The sequence below is a fragment of the Phyllostomus discolor genome, chromosome 8 (genome assembly GCF_004126475.2).
Source record: "Phyllostomus discolor isolate MPI-MPIP mPhyDis1 chromosome 8, mPhyDis1.pri.v3, whole genome shotgun sequence".
NCBI classification, from domain to species: domain Eukaryota; kingdom Metazoa; phylum Chordata; class Mammalia; order Chiroptera; family Phyllostomidae; genus Phyllostomus; species Phyllostomus discolor.
This window is the reverse complement of record NC_040910.2, coordinates 41,234,495-41,257,158: the sequence shown is the minus strand read 5'-3', so window position 1 is coordinate 41,257,158 and position 22,664 is coordinate 41,234,495. Positions and strand designations below refer to the sequence as shown.

General features: G+C 52.4%; 2 protein-coding genes across 6 annotated transcripts; one reads left to right on the top strand and one right to left on the bottom strand.

Annotated features, from left to right (window-relative positions):
* Window positions 1–1,184: 1,184 nt before the first annotated feature.
* Window positions 1,185–13,855, top strand: SH2D3A (SH2 domain containing 3A). Its single transcript, XM_028521276.2, is given in 15 exon segments — window positions 1,185–2,360; window positions 4,000–4,136; window positions 6,044–6,173; window positions 6,176–6,392; window positions 6,751–6,765; window positions 6,767–6,825; window positions 8,708–8,800; window positions 8,803–8,951; window positions 8,953–9,186; window positions 9,313–9,430; window positions 9,573–9,745; window positions 9,829–9,940; window positions 10,397–10,582; window positions 11,139–11,397; window positions 13,700–13,855. Coding segments are annotated over 14 exon segments (1,866 nt in total). The 5' UTR covers window positions 1,185–2,360; window positions 4,000–4,067; the 3' UTR covers window positions 13,752–13,855.
* Window positions 12,203–21,082, bottom strand: TRIP10 (thyroid hormone receptor interactor 10). Of its 5 annotated transcripts, none has more exons than XM_028519723.2 (15): window positions 20,955–21,082; window positions 19,697–19,812; window positions 19,552–19,608; window positions 18,355–18,502; window positions 18,219–18,281; window positions 17,876–17,980; window positions 17,662–17,790; window positions 17,003–17,149; window positions 16,710–16,904; window positions 15,593–15,763; window positions 15,223–15,332; window positions 13,279–13,411; window positions 12,915–13,075; window positions 12,715–12,836; window positions 12,203–12,618 (listed from the first exon to the last, which is right to left on the bottom strand). In XM_028519723.2, the coding sequence occupies exons 1-15, from the start codon at window positions 20,976–20,978 to the stop codon at window positions 12,470–12,472; spliced, it is 1,830 nt and encodes a 609-aa protein (XP_028375524.1). In that variant the 5' UTR covers window positions 20,979–21,082; the 3' UTR covers window positions 12,203–12,469. The 5 variants fall into 5 exon arrangements, with proteins under 5 accessions (XP_028375524.1, XP_035888174.1, XP_028375525.1 ...); XM_036032281.1 differs by having other exon boundaries at window positions 18,355–18,496; XM_028519724.2 differs by lacking the exon at window positions 15,593–15,763.
* Between the last annotated feature and the right edge of the window lie 1,582 nt (window positions 21,083–22,664).

Sequence of the window (22,664 nt, the reverse complement as noted above, 5' to 3'; positions counted from 1 at the left end):
TTTAGCGTTATGGTAGGGATCAGAGATGGTGGGGCTGCCAACACAAAAGCAAGGAAAACAGGATGGCCTTCCGGGGCTCTACATTTGAATCGACCACTCACAAACCGGGTCTATCTGGGCATGTGGCTTAGCTGTCCGGCGCCTCCGTTTCTGCATCTGGAAAATGGGGGTGATGAAAGTAGTACCTTCCTCATTGAGTGGCCTAGGTAAAAATTAAATGCGTCGAAACAGGTCAAGCAAGCAATACAGTCCTGGCATACAGCCAGTGCTCTATAAATGTTAACTGCGACCACTGCTCTTTCCTCCCTCCCTCCCTCCCTTCCTCTCTTCTCCCCGCTCCCTCAGTGTGGCCAGGGCGTTCTCTCCTGTTCCCGACCCCCCCCCCCCCCCCCCCCCCGCAAGCTTTCTCTGCTTGTCTCCAAGCATCATGATGGAAGCTCCACCATCTCCTTCCTCCTACTTGGAAAACTACCTGAACGTTCCCCCACCCCCTCCGTGTCTCTTCTGAGTCTAGCTCAACTCCATCGTGCTGTCACTGGGGGAAGCTGTCGTGTTTTCCCCGCATCTCTCTACAAAACCCAACACTCAGCTGGGGTTCCATTCCGGGAAACTCCAGGGGGCGGCCTCGAGGAAGCGCACCCCTCCACGTCACAGCCGCTGCCACTCCCCGCCAAGCGAGAAAACTCCGAGAGGCTGCCCCGCCCCTTCCCGGAACCCCGAGGGACAAAGGGATACCCTTTTCCCGCCTCCCGAAGAGCCAAGGGTACTTAGGATCAGCCTGAGGGTAATAAAGGAGCTGAATTCTAAGAAGCCAGACTAACAGGGACCTACGGGCGAGTGGGCGTGGCCAGTCGTCGGGGGCGGAGCGATGTTCTAAGGGGAAGGGCCGACTTTTAGGGACCGACAGTTTCCCAAGGTGGTGTGGTCTATGAAGAAGGAGGTGTTATCCAAAGGGGACGTGGATGGTGCCAGGAAAGGTTCTAAGGAGGCGGAGCGGGAATGAGGGGAGGAAGTGAAGTTTTGGAGGCAGCAATTGGAGGCGGGGTCAGAGGGGGCGTGGTCTTGAGGGGCGGGGTGAGATGGTCCCGGAGCCTCAGGCTTGGGTTCCGCCCCAGCCTCTTTCCAGCTCCGCAGGTCCTGGCCCAGGTGAGTGGAGGGCCCCGGGTGAATCCAGGACCAAGGGTTTATTCGCGTGGGGAATCCCCTTTTTTTTTCAGGTGAGACCACCGGCACTCAGGGAGGACCTGGGTGTCTGTCCACGCGGTCCGCGGACTTATAATGGGTTGCCAAATACCTGATTGGGCCCTTCTTCATCACGCGTACCCGTGTACCTGGGTGTACCTAGGAGTGCTCCTCTAAGCGTGTTTCCTTTGCAACACGGACATCCTCCCTGCTTCCACTTTTGCCTGACCGATCTTTTTAAACCACAAACCAGATTGTGCCTCTCCCTCACTTAAAACCCTTCCATAGCTCGCATTCCATCCGACTGAGATGAAAATTTGGGGTCCACCGTTTCTTGCATGGTCTGGCCCCTGCTGACCTCACTGCTGACCACGTAGCTCTTGGCTCGCTGTATTCCAGCTACACTGGCCTACTTGATGCTGTCAAATATAAAAAGCAAACTCCACATCTCGTTTGCATTTGCAGTATCCCCCACCTGAACTGCTGTTTTTCCAAATCTTTGCATAACTGTCTCCTTCCCTTTACGGAGGTCTCAGCTCTAATGTCACCTTCTGAAAGAGACCTCCCTGAGTTGGCTATTTGAAGTAGCCTGGCCTCTCCAGCCATTTTATTACATCTCGCCCTGTTTTACCACCTTCATTGATTACTTTCAGGATTTATTCTTGTTTTGTTGTGTGTCTGTCCACCAGACAGCGAAGGGTGAGAGCATGTCTCTATCCTAAATGTTATTTCGAGGGTCTAGAACAGCACACAGTAAGTGTTCAACAAATCGGTGGTTGCTCAGTGTCAAGTTTGTCCACCTGTGTCCATATGTATATGTGCTTGCTGGTGGCTGTCCCCTGAGATGTGTATACCCATATATGGCCTATAGGGCATGAATGCCCTCCCTCCTTTCCCTATGCTTACCCCTACTTCACCCCCTCTCCTGATTCTGTCCCCTTCCTCTCTCCTCTGCCCAAATATCCAGAAACTTTCCAAAAGACACAGGGTATCTTTTGCCCACCCTGAGCTTTCCCCACCCCAGACTAACCAGAGTTTCAGTAACGCACCTCAGTGCCTACTAAAGGGACATGAGACAGAAGAAACTGGAGTTGGAGGACTGTTAAGACAAGGCTGGGCCCAGCCCGGTTGACAAACAGGATGTGCACAGGCATTCAGGAGACACACCTGGTGCTCAGGTATGCATCGCCAGGAGCCAGCTCCAGGCCCAGGTCTCCGCCCCCTAAAGTCACCTAGGACTGGTCTGGGAACTTCCTGTGCCTTTCAGGCCCTCAGCCAGGCTGACTCAGGATGTAAGAATCCTGGTGCTCTTTTCCCACAGACCCTGGCCAGGCCCCAGAGACCTTGCAGGGTAGGGAGAGTGAGAAGCGGACCCCTTACATTCTTCCTATCCAGGGTGGATTTTCTCCACCAGATATTTGAGACAGACCTGCATGATTTGATGGTCAAGTGAGTCCCAAAGTGTCTGAGACCTAAATTTGACCATAATAATGATGGAATGTATTGGCTCCCAAATTGTATTTGCTGACATTTCTACAAAAATGTGGCCTTTCAATGTCCTTAAATGTAGTGTTACATTGGAAGGCCATGTATAGATTAGATTTGCTTACACCCTAAGAATCCTTGTGTGCACACAGGTTGCTTAGAAGCTACAGACATTAGTCAATTAAATTACTTCCATACTGGGATGTTCTCACATCCTGAGGACCACCGGGTTCCTGCCCTCAAAGTCTTTCCAGCCCTACTGACAGAGTCCTTCCCAGGCCTTCTGATGGGAAATCAGCATCCACCACTCAGAGCTTCGCATCCCACCCCTGGTTACACCTTTCTGCTTAGCTCTCTCGGAACTATCTACACACTCACCTACTTACTTATTCTCCTAATCCCCATCTCCCACACTGGAAAGGCAGTGGTCTGTAGTGTGTTTTGTTTACTGCTGGGTCTCTAGCACCTACAACAGTGCCTGGCACGCAGCAGGTGCCATATAATATTGGTCTGAGTCAATTAGTTAATTCAATTTCTAAATGGAGCCTTATGTCATCTGCATAACATACCATTGCATTTGAAAGTAGGGCCTAGGTCTTCTCCCTTTGCAAGAATCCCCATGAATGTTTGGCTGTTTTCATGAAATCACAGCCGATTCTAAGTTAGTTACTCGCAGCCTGATCACAGGGATACAGACAGCGGGCCCTTGAACCACATGGGCTTAAACTGCATGGGTCCACTCATGTGTGGGTTGTTTTGTTTTTTTGTTTTTTTTTTTTTCAGTAAATACTGGAAATGTATTTTCCTAACAACATTTTTCTTTTCCATAGCTTAATTTATTGTAAGAATACAGTATCCAATACAGATAACATACTAAACATGTGTTCATCGACTATTTTATCAGTGAGGCTTCTGGCCAACTATGGGGTATTAGTAATTAAGTTTTGGGAGAGTCGACATTTATGTACAGATATTTGACTGTACAGGGGTCAGTGTCTCTAACCCCTGCACTGTTCAAGGGTCACTGTAGTCTGGCATATGTCTAGATTTCACCTATATGTCTGGCACACACACACACACACACACACACACACACATATACAAACACACATTCCTTCTGACTATGAGTAGCTCATTTAATTTAAAGTATGTATTTATATAATATATACATATACAGAGAAAGATACATTTTAAGATTTGATAGGATATGGGCTGTTATCTCCAAAACTAAGAGGAACACAAAAACAAATTTTAAAAAAACTAAGGGGAGCACAGAAGGGAAGGGCTGACTCAGCCACCCAGGAAGCAGGAATAATTATTCCCATTTTACAGATATGGAAGACTGAGGCCTGTTAAAAGTGCAGAACTCAGCCCCAGCATCCACTGCTTCGAAAAGCTCCATGCGGTTGCCACGAGATGGAGAGGACTTTGCCAGCCAAACTTGGTACTACGACCCCCTGTTCCACCAGGTACTGCCTCCTGCAGAGACTCAGCACATTGCAATGGGGAGCCTCTCCCACCTTTGACCTGCTGGGGACTCCTAGGTCCCAGAGGAGGGATTTAGGATCAAGGTCTTTTGGAAGGGGTAACTGGGGACCACTGTCTGCCTTGAAGCTTGGTTGGTGTCGGATGTCACTCCTTATATTTAAATTGTCACTTTCTTTGGGATAGTTTTGAGGGTGGTAACAGAGATTGAAGAAGGTCCTAGCTCCCTCAAAGCACCCTTAGGTCTGTTTGTCTCTCTTTCTTTCTGGGTCCCAGGCACCTATGGCCACCAGGGCCCATCTCCCTCTCAGTTCAAGGCTCCCCACCCTCATCTTCAACTATCAGGAGTCCTGGGACCCTGGGCACCCTATCAAATCATGAGGCAGTGTAGGTTAGTGGTTCGTATCCCACACCCTAGAGTCAGACATCCTAGAATTAAATCCCAGCCCTACAATTTATGTTCTGTGTGATCTAAGCTAAGGTATTTCATCTCTCTGGACCTCGGTTCGCCCATGTGTAAAATGGGGATAATAGTACCTATTGTTTAACCTTGGTAAAGGATTAAATGAGTTCACATGTTTTACACCTAAAGCAGCACCTAGCACCCAGTAAGGCTGTACACGTGTCTACTGCATGCATTGTTCAGTCCTCAGCCCCTGTTACCAGCTCTGCTTTGCCTCTCTGGCGTCAGAGCCCTCAGCTCCTGTTACCACACCAGCCATCGTGGCTGTCATAAGACAGCTTGAAAATTTTATAAAGGAGGATTTATGGGCTACACTATGGAATAATCCAACTAATGTGCTGTTTTGAAGCCACAGTTGCAAAGCAAGACAGTACGTTTACTTAGATTGGGAGTTGTACCGGTCAGCATCAGCTAGTAGCTATAACAGACCTATCCAAGATGTCACTGACTAAACACAATACACATTTTCTTTTGACTTTTTTATTGTTGATATTATTACAGATGTCCTCCATTTCTCCCACCTTTGCCCCCGCTCCACCCAGCCCCCCGCCCCAGCCTTCACCACAGTGTTGTCTGTGTCCACGGGCTATGCATATGTGTTCTTTGACTGATCTCTTCTAGTCCCCCTCCCCTCTGAGATCTGTCAGCCTGCTCCATGTATCCGTGCCTCGGTCCTATTTTGTTTGTCAGAGTATTTTGTTCATTAGATCCCACATATAAGTGACATCTACAGTATTTGTCTTTCTCTGACGGGCTTATTTCACTTAGCATAATAATCTCCAGGTCCATCCATGCTGTCGCAAAGGGTAAGAATTCCTTCTTTTTCATAACCATATAGTATTCCACTGTGTAAATGTACCACATCTTTTTTATCCACTCATCTACCGATGGGCACTTGGGCTGTTTCCAGATCCTAGCTACTGTAAATAACACTGCTATGAACATAGGGGTGCATATATTCTTTCTGATTAGTGTACTGGGATCATTTAAGGGCTTGTTTATGTCACAGTCCAAGGTGGTTGAAGAGTGAGTATATGGAATGCCAGAAATCAATCAGGACCCCAGCCTTTCCCATCTTGTGGCTCAGCCTTACCCTCGGGCTTTGGTAACGTCAGCTGACAAATAGGGGACAGAACCTGTAGGATTTTGCAGGATGGTTTTTATGGGCCAGGTGTGGACAGTCCCCACTGCACTTATGCCCTTGTCACATTGGCTAGATCTTGTCACATGATAGCTGTAACTGCAAGGGAGCCTGGGAAATGTAGTCCAGAGGTATACCCATGAGAAAAGGGTAAACGGTTTGGTACAAAACTATCCAGTCTCTGGGATGGCTTTTCTTGGATGGGGGTGGGGTGGGGGTGAGGGTGTACCATTACCTACTGGTCTGGGCTCATGCCTAAACCCCCTGCCCCCATCATCCATCCCCAGAAAGCTGAGGCTCTTCTCCAGCAAGATGGTGACTTCTTGGTTCTCACATCTCCATCCCGTGGGGGCCACCTTGTGATCTCCTGCCGCTGGCAGGGCTCAGCCCTGCGCTTTAAGGTGCTCTGTGTGGCCTTGTGTCCCGGTCAGGCCGGCCCACATCCCTTTTTCAGCTGGAAGATGAGTATTTCTTGAGCCTGCCTGCCCTGGTTCACAGTTATGTGACTAGCCAGCACCCACTGACCCAAGCTACAGGGGCTGTGGCCTCCAGGCCGGTGGTGTGGGAAGGGTCTATTCAATTCAGCTTGAGCCAGGGCACCCTCCTAGACAGCCTGACTCAGGGAGAGCTACTCAGGTACTCAACAGACTCCCAACCTACCTGGTGACACCAAAAACCCCTGGGTTCCTTCACCTCGGCACTATTGATCCTTGGGGCCAGATCATTCTTGGCTGTGGGGGCTATCCTATGCATGTAGGGTATTGAGCAGCACCCCTGGTCTCTATCTGCTAGATGCTGGTAGAATCCTCCCCACCCTGCTCCATAGTTGTGACAAACAAAATATGTCTCCTGACCTTGCCAAGTCCCCAGGGGTAGACAGCACCGTGGTTGAGACCCTATGGCCCTGAGTGATGGTGGGTAGTGGTTTTGGGCACTGGCGGGGGCCGCCCTGCTCAGGCTGGGTCTACACACCCACCTTGTCTCTGTCCCCCAGGGCTAGGAAGTGGAGCCAGTCAGCCTGCAGGCCTGGAGCATGTGTGGCAGTCAGGAGAAGGCCACCGTAGACCAAGTGAGACTTCCACGACAGCCCATGGCTCAGAGATTTCTTTGCCCCTCACTCCCTGAGTGATCTTAGGGAGGTGACATAACCTCCTGGGAAATGGAGACAATAATGCTCTCAAAGTTGTTACAGTGGTTAAAAAACACATAGGAACTTTATAGGTGCTTACGATGTGGGTTTACCATTATTCTCAAGCTCCACGTGTTCTGACCATGGCTGACTTCCCTAATAACCCCTGTTTTTGCCTGCACTGCCTTCGGTGTCACAGTCTTCCTTTCCCTTGCTAGAACATTTCAGATTTGTTCCTGCTGCAGGGCCTTTATACTAGCTGTTCTCGCCATTGGAAAGCCCATCCCCCTAATCTTTTTCTGACTCCTTCTCATCTAACATGAGTTCCCCAAAACAGCTTCCCCTAATCATCCCCCCTAAAGAAGATGCCCCCTCCCTCATGCCTGGTCTGCCTCACCTGCCCTGTCTGTCTCCCAGCCCATTCAGCACGAGCCCTCTCTTCATGCCAGGGCCTGTGCTACGTGCTGAGATCCATCAGTGAACAAGAGAGGCAAAGATTTCTGCCCTAGTGGAGCTCACATCGTGTTAGGAAAAGATAGACCAGGAACAACAAAAATTAGTCAATTGTGGATGATTTGGAGTAAGAATTAAAAGTATAATAGCCCTGGCCTGTGTGGCTCAATTGGCTGTCATTCCACAAAGTGAAAGGTCACAAGTTTGATTTCTGGTCAGGGTACATGCCTGGGTTGCAGGTTTGGTCCCAGGTCTAGTAACATACGAGATTGATGTTTATCTTTCATATCAATGTTTCTCTCCCTCTTTTTGTCCCTCCCTTCCCTCTCTCTAAAAGTAAATACATAAAATCTTTTAAAAAAAATAATTAAAAGTACACCAGAGAGCCCTGGCCAGGTAGCTCAGCTGGTTGGAGCATCATCCTGATGTACCCAGGTTGTGGGTTCAATCCCCAGTCAGGGCAGATAGAAGAACCAACCAACGAATGCATAAGTAAGTGGAACAATAAATAAGTCAATGTTTCTCTCTTTCTCTCTCCCTTGCTCTTTTTCTATAAAATCAGTACATTTTAAGAAAAAATTAAAAAGAGATACAACAGAGTATGGGGGATTTTAAATAGTAGTCAGGAAAGGCCCCATGGAGAAAAATTCCGAGGGGTAAGGACAAGAAGCATGTGGGTAACAGGGTGAGAGTGGCTCAGGCAGAAAGAACAGTACAAAGGTCCCATGGCCAGAACCAGAGTCTGAACTACTATTCAAACAAAAAGAGGAGAGTGTAATTGAAGAAGTGGCAGTGAGGGGAAGTAGGAAGAAGATCTGAAACTCAGATTTTGAGAGCTTTTTTGGCTACTGGGAAGACTTTGGCCATTACTCAGGGTGAGCTGGGAACCACAGGAAGGCCCTATAATATGGTCTATTTAAATGTTTTGTTAGTACAGAATCTCCCAAAAGTCTGGGTGTAGTTTTAAGTTCTAATAATTTTTAAAGTAAACATGCCACAAACTTAACAAATGACATCATTTGAAGGTTTGATAAATTCTGTTGCTTTTATGTTTATGCAGTTTTGTGAATTTGATTAACATTTTTATTTTCTACGATCAATATTTTGCCATCTTCAATCAGAGGGACAGAAACAAAGGATTCAGATTTAAAATGTGGTATTCAGAATTCGCAAAACTACATAAGTACCAAAGAAAGTTTATTTTCAAACCAGGGGTGTGTAGCATTTATACTGGGGAAGTTGTTAAAGTTCAAAGCCACGGCAAAATAGGTATGAATACCTGGGTATTGACTGAATGCGTGGATGAGCTGGGACCCACTCAACTGTCTTCTCTGTGCACCTCCTGCACTCCGTCTTCTATGGTCCCCAGGAGCCTCCGCTATGCCCACCCTTGCTCTGTCTTGCATAGGTAGTGGCCTTGTGTTGCTGAAGACCCTGACTCCCCTGGAATTCACTGCTAACAGCCTCGGGCCTTGGATGGGCAACTTCTTGCTAAGCTGCCAACCAAGCCACCTCAAACACCCTCACTGGTGCTGCCTGATGCCTCTGGACAGTCCCCAATGTACTGTGAGCTGGTGCCCCAAGTGTCCGGTGCCCAGGGAACATCCCCTGGCTACAGCTAGCTGCCCAGAGCCAGAAGGCCCATGGTGGGAGGCCCAGGAGGAGGAGGAGAGATGTTTTCCAAGACCACAGGCAGAGGTGTCTTTCTGCCCCCCTGGCACCCCCTCCAGCCTACTGGACCCCCAAAATCAGCCCCTGGAGCTGGAAGTCCTGTGTGCTCTCCGAGGCCTGTTCCTGGAGCACCATGCTGGGAGCACTGCCCTCCACTTATTACTGGCAGACTGCCAGGTGAGTCACATACAAGGTCCCTTCTCACCAGGCATTGGAGAGGCCCAACTTCAAGTCTCATACCCCTGTACTCACTCTGCTCACTTGGCCTCCTCACTTCCCCCGACTCAACGCCCCTGCCCCCAGGCTGCTGGCCTACTGGGAATGACCAAGGCTCAGCAGGATGCCACGGGGGTTGCCTCTGGCCTGGAGCTGCTCACACTTCCCCACCGCCTTCGCTTGAGGTTAGAACTGCTGGAAAGGTGAGGCAGCTATCTGGAATTCCCCGGATCTCCAAATCTCCCCACTCAGGGAGGGGAGATGGGCAATGACACCTCGTGTCCTTCCTCACTCCGAAATACAAAACCTCCCCACGACCCCATACCCTTGCCCTCTGCCTCCACAGGCACAGGTGCTGGTGCTGGCCAGTGCGCTGGTATTGCCAAGCTGCACAGAATCGCTGAAGGAGCGTACAGCCGCCCTGAAGGGCCTGGTGGAGCTGGCACTGGCGTGGCAGCCAGGGACAGCGAGGGACTTGCCTGGACTGGTTGCAGTTATGGGCGCCCTGCTTATGCGCCAGGTGCATGGGGTGCAGGGATTAGGGGAACGCCCAAGTGCAGGAGATGGGGAAGAGGAGTCTTCTTACCAGGGTTCTTACCCCAGGTGTCCCGGCTGGAACGCACGTGGCGCCAACTCCGAAGGAGCCACACCGAGGCTGCGCTGGCCTTCGAGCAGGAGCTGAAGCCGCTGATGCGGGCGCTGGATGAGGGCACCGGTAGGTGGCTTCATTTGGAGCCGCGCGCCCACTCTAACTCAGAATTCTAACCAAGGGCTAGGCCAAATCCCTGCCTCTATTCCTAGACCTGCCCATTCGCTATTGGATCCGCCCTCTTCGCCCTAGACTCCGCCCTCCAAACCAGACCGGGCCTTGGACCCAACCCCTAGGTCCCGCCCCCACTGTGCCCTAGGCCCCACCCCTTTACCATAGGCCCCGCCTTCTGTGCCCTAGGCCCCAGCCTCTGCACTAGGCTTGGTCCTGGCCCCAATCCCTAGGCCCCGCCCTTGCCCTATACCACGCCCTTCATTCAATCAAACTCTGCGAGGCTCGAGCCTATTCCACCGAAGTCCCGCGGGTTACTTTAATCCTAGGATGCCTGGCCCAATGTCCCGCCTTCTTCACCCTAGGCTCTGCTCCCTGCCCCAAGCCAACCCCACACTCTTCACCCCACAGGATCCTGCGACCCTGGCGAGGTGGCGCTACCTCATGTGGTAACAGTGGTGCGCCTGCTGGAGGGCGAGGAACTCCCGGGGCAGCTGGACAGGAGCTGAGAGCAGCTGCTACGCATCCTGCAGGGGGCGTGTCACATGGCCCAGGACGCGCCCAAATTCTGTAAGGCCGCGGCCCAGCGCCTGCAAGGTGAATGCCCCCTCTGTGCTGTGCTGCCCTAACCAGATGCCCCCAAATCTTGCTAGGGACCGAAGCCTCTTGCCACGCCCCCCAGAGTCCCACCACACAAACTGGGATGGCTCCTCTTAGGGACTCCCAAGCCTGCTTTGCAACCAGCAGTGATGAAAGTGACCTATAGCCGAAAGGGGCGGACCTGCCCCCCAGAGTCACGCCCACAGGTCGCACTCCCACCCCTCCCAACTCTTCCCAAGTTTGTTGCGCAGGTTGTCCTGGAACCCCAAATCCTGACTCCGGGCCTCTCTGTCTCCAGGCACAGTCCCTAAGGTGGAGCCCCTAGCAGCTCAAATCAGGAACAGCACCTCCATGCACGCTGGCCCAGCTCACCTCCGCAACAAGCAGCCCAGCAGCCTGCTCCCCACCAACCCTACCTAATTATCGAGAATACTTGGAGCAGAGTCCCTCCAAGCCTCTGCTGGATCAAAGTCCCCAGGGGAAAATGCAGATGCGAGGAGGGGCAGGGAAGAGGACTGGGCCCCACCCCCAGTGCACCCAGCCCTGCCCCCAGGATTCCAGCCGAACCCGGAGCTGCAGGAGGCCCTGACCACTGACTTCCTGCGAAGGCTGCTCTGGGGAAGTTGGGGCGAGGGGACTCCGAGAGCTGCTCGTCTGGAGAAGCTTCAGCACATCCTCAGTGCCCTGTCGCAGCACCTGGAGCCTGACTGCTCAGTGCAGATCCTCTTCTTCACACTGGTACACTCAGACTTCTGGGGACGCCAGCAGGACACGAAGGAAGTCATCCCAGGTTGCTCACACAGCCAAACAGGGTGAGGACCCACACCCTGACTTGCAAGACCCACCCTGCCCCCTAAAAATATACTGGGACCCTGGGGTGAGGGGAGCCTCCTACCCCACACCAGAAGACAGATGTCTAGAGGCCCTGGCTGCCCTCCCCCATCCCCACCCCCACACACATCCCACAAATGGTGAAAACGCAGCTCCTAATGATAAGGGAACTTGCAGAGTTAAGAGGCCAGAGTTCAAATGTGTGACTTCTAGCCCTGACTGGTGTGGCTCAGTGGGTTGGGTGTTGTTCTGAAAACCAGATCACTGGTTCGATTGCCAGTCAGGGCACATGCCTGGGTTGCGGACCAGGTTCCTGGTTAGGGGCTTGTGAGAAGCAACTGATGTTTCTTTCCTTTCCTTCCCCTCCAAAACTATAAATACAATTAAAAAATAAATAAAAGTTGTGTGGCTTCTAGCAGATTGCTTGCCCTTTCTGTGCATTCCTTCAACACAAAAGTGAGGCTGCACTTTCTAAGGGTTATGGGAATTACAGCTCAGTGCTTAGAGGCCATGGGTGGAGAATGCCTGGCTCCCAGTATATGCTCAATAAATGCCACCTGTTCTCAGCGAGCTGCCATGAACACACAAGGGATGATGTTTAGTGCCCTTTCCCTACATTGGTCACAGACAAGGACCCAACTCTTAGGAAGGGACAGGGTATGTTCAAGGTGTTTCCAAGTTCACCTCCCCTTCCTCATTCCCCGTGTGGCCTGTAAGGAGGGTGGCATTTGAATATCCCACCTCAGCACCTAAATCTCCTAATAAAGCATGGACTCAAAGAACTTGACATCATTTTTTTTTAATATATAAAACGAAACAGCCCTAGTCAAGTGGCAGGAAGAAAAGATTTAAAACACGAGTATGTACATCAATGGTAGAAGGCACAGCGGGTCCATCTGAGGTGAGGGGTGGAGGTGGGGGGCAGCAGGTTACACAGGTCTCAGCTGAAGCCACGGGGGCAGAAATAAAGTGCGTAGGTCCTGGGGGCCCCCCTGTGGCCCAGAAGCAGCAGCCGACAGCTGACAGCCTCCCTCTTCCCACCTCTGGCAGGGTTCAGTTGAGCGTGACTCGGAGGTAGGAGGTGGGCACGTAGCCTTCACCTCCCTGTTTCCGCCTGACCCGAGTCCAGCCATCACCCTTGTCCTCTTCCATGAGACTCAGGTCTTCACCCTCAGCCATGGAGATGGTGCCCTCGCTGGACCCTGTCGTGGGGGTGGAGGTGGACTCAGGCCTGCTTCGGGCGAATTTGAACAGAACCTAGCCAGACACCCCCCAGCGCCACCCAAACTGATACTCACCTTCGAAGTGATAGATGGCCACACAGTGACCTATAGGGGATGCAGGTTCCTCCTCAAAATCCTCATCGAACTCTGTGTAGATGGGGGTGTCCTGGCCTTCCTCCAGGGGGGGCTCTTCAGAGCTGCTAGGGGAGAGCAAAGCAGTGAAGCGAGGCCTCCCATGTCCCGGGGGGCAGATCCACTGTGGCTGCTCCACTCACCTCTCCTTGTTGTCCTGTAATTCCCTGTTGCTGCTGCTGCTGCTGCTGCTGCTGCTGCTGTCGGGTGGGGCACTAGCTGGGGGGTCCGGAGGCCGGGTGTGCCGGCTCAGGCTGTCCCCCCGGTTGCTCAGGACCCGGCTCTCGGCTTCTGCCAGCCAAGCCTGAGAGAAGACCATGTGGTCAGTTCCAGGGCAGGGCTCTGGGGTCAGCCCGCTCTGGGCTCAGATGTTTCCTGAGATCACCCATGCACACCCAGAGCTGTGATGAGAAACAGCTGGAGCCTCCCCACAACACCTCCCTGTCCCCCAGGCTGTGACTCAGCCGGGCTGGCCGGCCCCCGCCCCTCCCCAGGGTCTTCCCTGACCTCATACTTCTGCACTTCCAATTTCAGCCGTTCGATGTTGTTCAGGGTTTCTGCAATCTGGGGCTCCAAGCTGGTGGGGTCCCCCATCTGGGGTGTCTTCTCATATACATCCTTCATTTTCTTCAGGGCTTCCCTAGGACCAGACAGGCAGAGGAAAAAGATCAGCCCTATGTGATTTAACGAGCAAAAAATATGGGCTTTGCTTCAGGGAGCAAATAGCCAAAGACAGTGGTTAAAGCTCACATACTAGTAGTGCTTCAACATCTGGGCTCGAATCCCAGTCTGGGCATTTCCTAGTTGTGTCAGTTGTGGTTGTTCTGAACCTGTCTCAGTATGCTAACCTGGACAATGGGGATGATGATATATATATATCTCATGGGAATGGTTGTGAAGATTCACAACAGTGCCTTTATTTATTCAGATGCACACTGAGGGCTGCATGGCAGGCACTGTTCCAGGCATCAGAAACATAACACCAAGCAAGTCAGCCAGGATCCTGCCTCTGCTCACACACAGTCTCTCAGGAAAACTTGGGAACGCCAGTGAATCCATGGAAAGGGTTTGGAATAGTGCCTGGTACACAGTAAGTGCTCTATAATTGCTAGGTGTTATTCTTATCATCAGTCCCTGGGCCCTATTTCCTCCAAAACTAAATATATAAGCAATAATAGTTGTGAGCATAAATTTCTGGAAAATGTCAAACATGGGTTCAACTTCTTTCCAGTCCTCATATGACCCATATTACAGATGCAGAAACTGAGGCACAGAGAGGCAAAACAGCTGGAATTCAAGGTCAGTCTGTCTTGACTCCAGAGCATGTACCCTTAAGCCCTAATTTGACACCAATAAAAGCCCTTTTATAAAAATGGAAAAATAGACTTTGTCTGCCTGTCTGCAAGTGGCAAACGTCATTTCTATTATGTAAGAAGACTGGGAAGAGGATCTTGCTGTTTGGAAAGAATGAGTACAAACTTTTGTTTAATCTGCCAGATTTGTTATTGTTAATATTTTAAGTGTCTGAGTTAGTTAATAGATAACCATATGTCATTTTTTTAGCCCATTAATGTGGCGAATGAGACTTATAAGCTTTTTTTTATATACTGAACTGTCTTTGCATTATGGGGTTAACACCCAACTGCTCATGACTTTTTAAGTCTTTTTAAAAAGTTGTTTTATTATGATAAAACATACATAACATGAAACTTCCCACTTGAACCATTTTTGGTTCATTTATGCCAACCATACAGCTCCACGGCACAGAGCACATTCACACTGTTGTGCAGCCATCACCACAGCATGGTGTGTTAGTTTTACACACACCACTGGATTTGCCTGGCTAGGATGTTGCATCTAAGATCGTAAGTGAATTAAAACGAACCCATAATTTTATTTTCTTGAATTTTTGCGAACTGAGTTTGAAATCGAAACGCCACCAGCCTCTAAAATGAGCTGGTGGCGTTCACTCATTTTGGGTGTGCGAATGAGTTGTATAATATGGAAAGTAACTGTTTCTTACGAGGGGGTAGGAATTACCTATATAACCGCCAGGGCCCGGGGCTTGTTGGGAGAGGTTTGAGTACCATTCAATGTGCAGCTGTCCCTGACTTACTATGGTTTGACTTATGATTTTTGACTTTGTGATGACCTGAAAATTATACCCATTCAGTAGAAAGCATACTTCGAATTTCGATCTTTTTTTATGGCTAGCGATATGCAATACGCTACTGTTATGAGGCTGGCAGCAGCAGACAGCCACAGCTCCCAGTCAGCCACGATCAGGAACGTGAATAAGTAATACTATGCAGTGTGGTATTATAAATGCATTTTGACTTTTGGTATTTCCAGTTTATGATGGGTTTATCAGGCATCACCCCATGCTAAGTTGAGAAGCATCTGTAATTCTTTGTCATTTTTTCTCCTTTGTCTGCCTCCCTCTCACCTTACCTCTGGTCAACCTCCTTCTGGAGTTCACGATTTCGTTCCTCCAGCTGCTGTTGAAGCCGCTTTCTCTGCTGCTCTGGGGGCAAGTGGCTAAAATCTTCAGTCACCACTGTCTACAAGGTGGAAAGAGAACTGAGTTTGGATCACAGAGTCGCAGCTCCCAGGCTCTAAGACATTCATAAGATACACCAGTCTACCTTCCTCCCGACCCAAGGTTCTTGGGGGGCAAGGCCATGCACAGAGCAAAGCAGGTCCGAGTCACGCAATGGGAGGAGGGGCCCAGCCGGCAGCAGGAAGCGAGCCCAGGGTCCCACCACCCGGCCGCTGGGCAGGCTGGGGCTGCCCCTCCTCCTCCCCTGGAGGCCTCACTTACCCCACGGCTACCTCGAAGGCTGCGGAAGGATGCTAGCCGCGGTTTGACCGACTTACTGATCTCACTCAGTATGGCCAAGGGGTCGAGGAGGCCGGAGCGGGGGGACGGGGGTCCATTAGGCAATGCCGAGGGCATGGGGCCCCCCAGGGGGGAGAGGGGTGGAGGACGCGGCTACCAGTGGGGACCGTGGAGGGGTAGGTCAGGAGGGGTGGGAGAGTACAGAGAACGAGTACAGATATGGACGGATGGAGGGACGCAATAAAGGAAAAAATCAAATGGAGAAAAGAAAAAAAACGGTAAGAAAACCACAACTCAAGATGCACAATTACATACAGAAAATGCATGCAAAGAACACAAAAATCTGGGAGATGGCAGGAGGGCATCAGACTGTGAGCCAGAAGGCCAGACCCCTTCCTTCCCCAGTATCTCCCACATCCCCTGCACCCCATGTTCAGTACCCAGGTCGGGGTTAAGCCTGTGTTTCTGTTTCCCAACCCCCAGCTTTCTGGGCTCACAGTCTAGAACGTGGGGGGAGATGTGTGCAGCAGTCAAGGGCAAGCAGAGAGAAGGGTCAAAGGCATGAACTATCAGAGGATTACAGGTGGTGTTTCAGCCGGGTAGGGAGGAGTGCCATATATAAACTGAAGCGGGGTAGCAAGGGCCAAAGGTACAAACTAGGCAGGGGGCAGTTGCTGAAGGTATAAACCAGGAGTGTCTAGGTACGTGTTTGACATTGAAAACCAAAAAACCCAAGATAAAAACAGCCTGGATATTGGGAGTCCCATAGGTGGGATGGAGAGAGGCCCAGGGGAAGTACCCAGGGCCAGTATCTGAGCCCTTGACCGGCCCTCAATGCCACAAGCAGGTCTTCTCCTAGCATCCTGAGAAGCAGCAGACAGACGCCACAGCCCCCCTCCTTCTCCTGGCCCCCCATCAGCCTCAGGGGACTCCCAGGCCAATCACCGCCTTCCTTCCCTCTAGCCTGGGCTGGCAGCCAAGAGGAAAATTCCTGCCCGGGACTCAGAGTTCCAGTGGCTGGAGCTGACTCAATGGGCCCCCCCCCCACCACTGTCACTATCCCCACTCATATCCCCTCCCCAAGAACCCTGGCCCCCACCTTGTTCTTCTTGCCAAAGGGCCAGCGCTTGGCACGGCTACGGGCCGGGCCTCGCAGCTCAGGCCGACCATCTGAGGGGGTGCCCAGGCTGCTATCCGAGGGTGCGCGGTTCATGGGCTGGCTGAAGTCTTCAAATTCCACATCGCCTGGGCGGGCAAAGCCTGACTTGTGCAGCTCAATAAGAACCTGGGAGTCCTGGAGGGAGGGCATGGGGAGCGTAGAAGGCAGTCAGGGGCCAGACTAGGTGCCTAGACTTCGGGGTCCTCCTGCCCACCCCAGGATCAGGCACCCACGTTCTTGGTGTCCACGGCAGCGGCAGCCACCTTCATGCCCTCCAAACACTTGGTGATGATGGGCAGCACCTGCAGCTCGGCCTCTGACAGCAGCCCATACCCAGCCCCCAGGTGGGTGGTCCGGCGCTCGTCCATGTCCTGTAGCTTCTGCAGGGACAGGGCAGGGGTGCTAACGGTGGGGCTGGAGCACAGACCCTTCTAACCCAAGGCGGTCAAGGGAGAGACAAGGGGCCAGGGTGGTTTCAGAGGGGACTTGAAGGAACCCACTAATTCCCTGCCTAGGGAGTCAAGAAATGTTTCTCAAAGGAGGCAACAATGGAGCCAGAAGAAAAAACAGACCCAGCATAGATAACTGCCAATCCCAGGATTAGGACAGAGAGTGGAATAGAAGGCTGAAAAAGAAGAGGGAAAATTCAAGATCTTTCAGAGGGGTTGTTAGAGCTGGGGCTTAGAAGAATAAATAGGATTTTCAAAAGTTAAGACAGACATCCCTGGCAGGAGGAACAACTTGGCGGAAGGCAGAGCTCACTATTACTGTCTCTAAACCCCTTTCGGTTCAGAGACTGGGACACTGCCTCTGGGGTTTGGACAAACATGTAGGAGATGGTTAACAGTGAGGTCTTTTTCGGGAAGGTGGGCTGGGGGCTCGGAGCACTCACATCAAATATCTGAGGCATCTGGGAAAAATAGAAGTGGGCCTGGTCTCGGTTGAAACGCTGTAGTTGGGCTGCGTACTCATTTTTGCTTTCTTCTGCCATGTGACTCCGAAGGTGGGCCTGTTGCTTGGCCTGAAGAATATCAAGGTGGGGTCACTGGAAGATTCTTGCCCTGTCCCATCCCGCCCTCTGAGCCTGTCCCAGACCCCACAAGCACCTTCTCCACATCAGCCTTTGTGGCATTGATATCTTGGTCTAGCCGCTCTGCGGTCTGGGCTGCCTTCTCCGCCTCCCGGCAGTCACGCTCAAATTTACGCTTACTCTGTGTGGGGAACAGAACCAGAATGAGGGGCCTGCCACCATCCCTGATGGCAAGGGGGTATGGGAAGCCAAGATTTCAGTAACTGGCAGGAAGTCACCCAGTAAATGGGGAGCAATGGGTACTGTGGAAACCCCCAGGGAAGGGGGTGGTCCTGGCCAGACAAAGGGGACAGCCCTGGGTCAGCAACCCTCATCATGCTCCCTGGGACCGTGGACACCCTCCACACCCACAAACTCACATTCTCCAACTGTTTGAAGCCACTTTCCAGCTGCTGCTGGGCCCGACGGCCTTCTTGTAAATGCTGTGGGAAGAGGAACAATAGGCTCAGGTCATGGCAGGGGCCCTCGAGAAGACCCAGGGAGGAGACCGCTTACCATCTTTCTCTCCTGTTTCATCTCTTGTGAGTATTTAGCCAGGTCAAGACACACACGGACACTGAGGTTCTCGGCCACCAGCTCCCGCTGGCCTGCAAAGTCATTTACTTCCTGGAGAATCTGCACAAAGGACTGCTGTTGGCTGAACCTCAGGGAGAGAGAGAGGCAGGGAGCCAAAGGTCAGGCCCCAGAACCCATCTCCATGAGAAGGGGTAAGACCCAAGACATTTCACCCCTGAAGCAATGACAAATTCTGGTCCATATCCCATACCCCTAACTCTTGAGTAGGATGAATTTCAGAACTAAGAATTTGAGGGTTCTAGAAAAAAGACACACACAATGCTTATACCATCTTTTGTGCATCACCCCAGTGGGGTCAGGGGCAACTTCCTGTAGTCCAGGGGTGTCAAACTCATTTTCACTGGGGGCCACATCAGCCTCATGGCTGCCTTCAAAGGGACGAAATAATTTTAGGACTATATAAATGTAACACTCCTTAACTGTTAAGGAGTTGAAATTACATTCAGCCCTTTGAAGGCAACCTCGAGGCTGATGTGGCCCCCGGTGAAAATAAATTTGACACCTCTGCTGTAATCAAATACTATAAATAATTTCACAGTGAAAAGTATTAATATTCACACCAAGTGGGATAAAAACCAAGCCCATAATTAACCTGATCCACTTCAAGTGAGCTCAGGTCAGAGGTGGCCTCCAAATAAGTTACCGGAAAAACTTAATTTCTAGAACTTTTTGGATTCTGAACAGGAGACCCAGATTAGAGTGAAATGCTCCTACTTACTATGGGCTGGGCACTGTTTTAACACATTAACTCAGTTAATCTTCACATGAGCCCCACAAGGTCATGGTCATCATGCCTATTTTACAGACGAAGAAAACAGGGGCACAAAACTTAAGTCACTTGCCCAGAGTCACTTATTTAGTAACTGCTGGAGCTTCCCCCATTTAATAGGTGGGAGGAAATGGAAGCAGAGAACTTGAGTCAATTGCCCAAAGCAGTTTGGCTAGAAAATAGTGATCTAGGATTCACCCCTGGAGCCTGTTCCTATGCTCTTACCTCTAGTTGAGAATCAAGATGAGAGGTGAGGGACCTGAATGAGTGGCCCAGCTAACAGGTAAAATGGGATCAACGCTCCCTGTCCCCCCAAATCTAGCCTCACACCTCCTCTCCATCCTTACTTGGATTCAGGGTCATCTTTGACAGGTCTCTTGGGCAAATATTTTTTCACCAAGCTCCTAAGGGGAGAGAGAGGCAGGAAGGCTGAGCCCCCAGGCCCCCAAACGCGCCCTTTAGCACCAGGGGAAGTTCACCCTAGGGTCTCACCGCAGCTGCTTCGCATAAGCCTGCTCCACCTCGGTCCGCTCTTTCACAAACTTCACATATCTGTCCAACAGGTCCAGCCCCCACTGCGTGTGCCGCTCTATAACCTCAAATTGATCCTGACAGAAGGTGGGGGTGGGGAGGACCGGGTCAGGACCCTGCCGCCAGACACCAGGGAGCCTCAAGGCTGTGAGCTACAAGAAGGAGTGGCTTCCCAGACCCGCCCCTGCGCGGCTGGAGCTGAGAGGCAGGAAACCGGCGGGAACCCCCTCCCCTTCCCGGGAAGGGCCAGGGAACAGGGGCGGAGCCCCAGCCGGACTGCAGGGTCCCCGTCTCCGGACGTCTCCCGACTGCCAAGAGGGGTGTGGAACGGGACAGGGCCACTCCCCTAATCCCCCCAGATTCCGGAAAATCCGGCCGGCCCGGCGTGAGTCAGGGCTAAAGGAGCAGGGTTCCCTGCAGCTTGAGGGGGGGCTTAGAATGACCAGGGGGGCAGACACCAAGTTTTCCGGGTCGCACGCTCTCTCGTACCCCGATGTACTCAGTTTACCCCACTGACTCCACTGCACTTCCAAAAGAAATCCCACAGTTGAGGAGGGGGGCGATCTAGTTACCTCGCTGCACCCAGGAACCCAGAGATGCCACCGCCCCCAGAAAGAGGAGGGGTCGGAGGTCCCGGCTAGGATAGGGGGAAATTCCTGGGGTTTCCAGAGCTGAGTTTAGAGGGTGTCTGGGGGCGGCCCCTCCTTGTGCCTGGAAAGGGCTGAGGGAGGAGAGCTAGCCTCACAACCCCTTCCCCCACTAGAGCGTCCCAAGCCCCTAGGTGTAGACTGGAGGCGACGCAAAGGGCGGTGAGAACTTCTAAGACCCACGTGGGGTAGAAAGTGGCCAGACGGTCCCCTCCCCCTCACCAGCCGGACAGGCGGGCGGCGGGCAAGAACCCAGGGGCCGTAAGATAAGCCGCCCGCCCAGCCTGGACGCTCAAAATAGGTGACCTCACTCGGCCGTCCCGGCCTGGTCCTAGGATTTCTTTCTCCTCACTCTGACCCTGTGCCTCAGTTTCCTTAGGCCGCACCTGCAAGGTCGCCCTTCGGCCCCGGGCGTCCTGAGACGCCCCGGGAAACTCCGAGAGGGCGGAGCGGGGATTCCAGGGATCGGTAGAAGGAAAAGCGTGGAGCTTCGTCTAAGATGTTGCAGGGGCAAAGGCGGGAGTCTGTACTCCAGTAACAGAAGAACTTGGAGACAGGCCGATTGGACTCACCCACAGCTCGGTGCCCCAATCCATGCTGCTCCGGCCGAGGCCGCAACCAAGGCCGCCGCGCCGGGTCTCCGCCGCCAGCCACCCGCCACCCGCCGCGGGGAGACTCAGCCTAAGGCGGTACGCCGGGTCCCGCCCCGCCACGCCCAGGATCCGCCCACTCTCGGCCCTGCCACGCCTCTTCAGGCTCTGCCACGCCCCGGCCCTCGAGGAGCTCTTCACTGAGACCTAAAGGTGTGGCCCCCAGGAAGGCGGTCCCAAACGACGCCCCGCCCCCCCTGAAGCTACGTTGTCTGGGGACGGCGCTAGGCGGACGCCTTAAAGGACTCCCATCCATTTTGCAAAATCCTCAGACACTTATCCTCCCTAACCCTGCCCCGTCCCGAACTGTTCTATAGCTTTCCTCTTTCCCTTCAATCATTTCGTAAAGGGTCAAGACACTAAACCCCATCGAAGAGGTTCTTCCTCCACCCCTTCGCAGGGAGAATCTGAGGTCACCCAGCTCTTGCGGGCCGGCCGGGCTCCAGACGTCTATGCTCGTCGCACTAATGATCTAGTCCCTCCGGCCGCAGGGCAGATAGGACTTCGATCTTGCCCAGGACGTGCCTCCGCCAAGGCCGGGTCCATTAGTACCTCCACCGCATCCTGCCTTCCCTTCCCTAAAGTCTGCACGGACCTGAGGACGGGCTGTCCTTGGGGCACCCGGCCCAGGTCTTCCCTCGGCCCACGCCCAGTTCACGCTTGCACCTGCCTATTTTTCAGTCGCATCCATCAAGGCCCAATTAGGTTTAATTGTCTGTACTGACTGGAATTCCGACTCCTCCCATTCGCCCAGACACTCGGGCCTGGGGCTGGGAAGTGTTTCCGCTCCCTCATAAAAAGTTTGTTCACACTTTGTTAATCCCTTTGAGGCACAGGGATGAAAGGGGAGAGATCCCAAACAGCTCCCACCCTTATTCTCTTCCGCCTGCGGTACTTTCTCTGTGGCTACAGAGGTGACAGATGCTGTGTTGGGGCTGGGAGCTCTGGCCCCAAGGACAAGCTAGGTTCTGAGCTTCCTGACTCTCAGTACACATCACATACCAGGGAGCTCTGGACGATAGCTCCGGGAGTCCACACTGTGAAAGAAGGCTCTGTGGGGACCTGGCCCCACCTGCTGGTGGCTTTTAAACTAGAAAACCTCAAGTTCCAAAGTGGGTTGTGCTGGAGTTTGGCGAGGCTGGAGTCTGGACAAGGTAGCTCAGCCTGGGATTAGGGTCTCAGCTCTGGTCTCGAACTCAGATTAGAATTGGGATTTACGCCAGCCAGATTGGGACTGAAGTTGGGATGGGATCAGATGGATCAGAGGCTTAGCAGAGGGGTCAGCAGCCCACTAAGGGGTGTAACACTCAAACCAGGGTCCAGTGATCAGGCCTCAAATGGGGTTCACGCTCAGTCCAGGTGGGTGGTACAACCACAGAGGAAGGCTCAGTGTAGGTCGTCCAGGGTCAGAGGGGCATGGGGAATTAGGCTTTCAGGCTGAAGTCGGGGCTCAGCTGCTTGAAGGAGACTCAGCCTAGGGTCTGGGTTCAGCCCATAATTAAGACCAGCCTGGGATCTCGAGGTGGGCCTCTAGTTGTCTCACCCTGGGATAAGGGACTTCTCCGAAGGCTGGGACTTAGCGGGGGTCATAGGTCATCCTAGGGTCAAGATCTAGCCTCGGACTAGGTTTAG

Excerpts from the sequence above, each read along its gene's own strand:
- TRIP10 (XM_028519723.2), bottom strand. The coding sequence starts at position 20,978 with ATGGATTGGGGCACCGAGCTGTGG. Across the intron at positions 17,981-18,218 it reads GCTTCAAACAGTTGGAGAAT|AGTAAGCGTAAATTTGAGCG; the intron begins GTGAGTTTGTGG and ends TTCCCCACACAG. Across the intron at positions 12,619-12,714 it reads GGCCATCTATCACTTCGAAG|GGTCCAGCGAGGGCACCATC; the intron begins GTGAGTATCAGT and ends CCCCCACGACAG.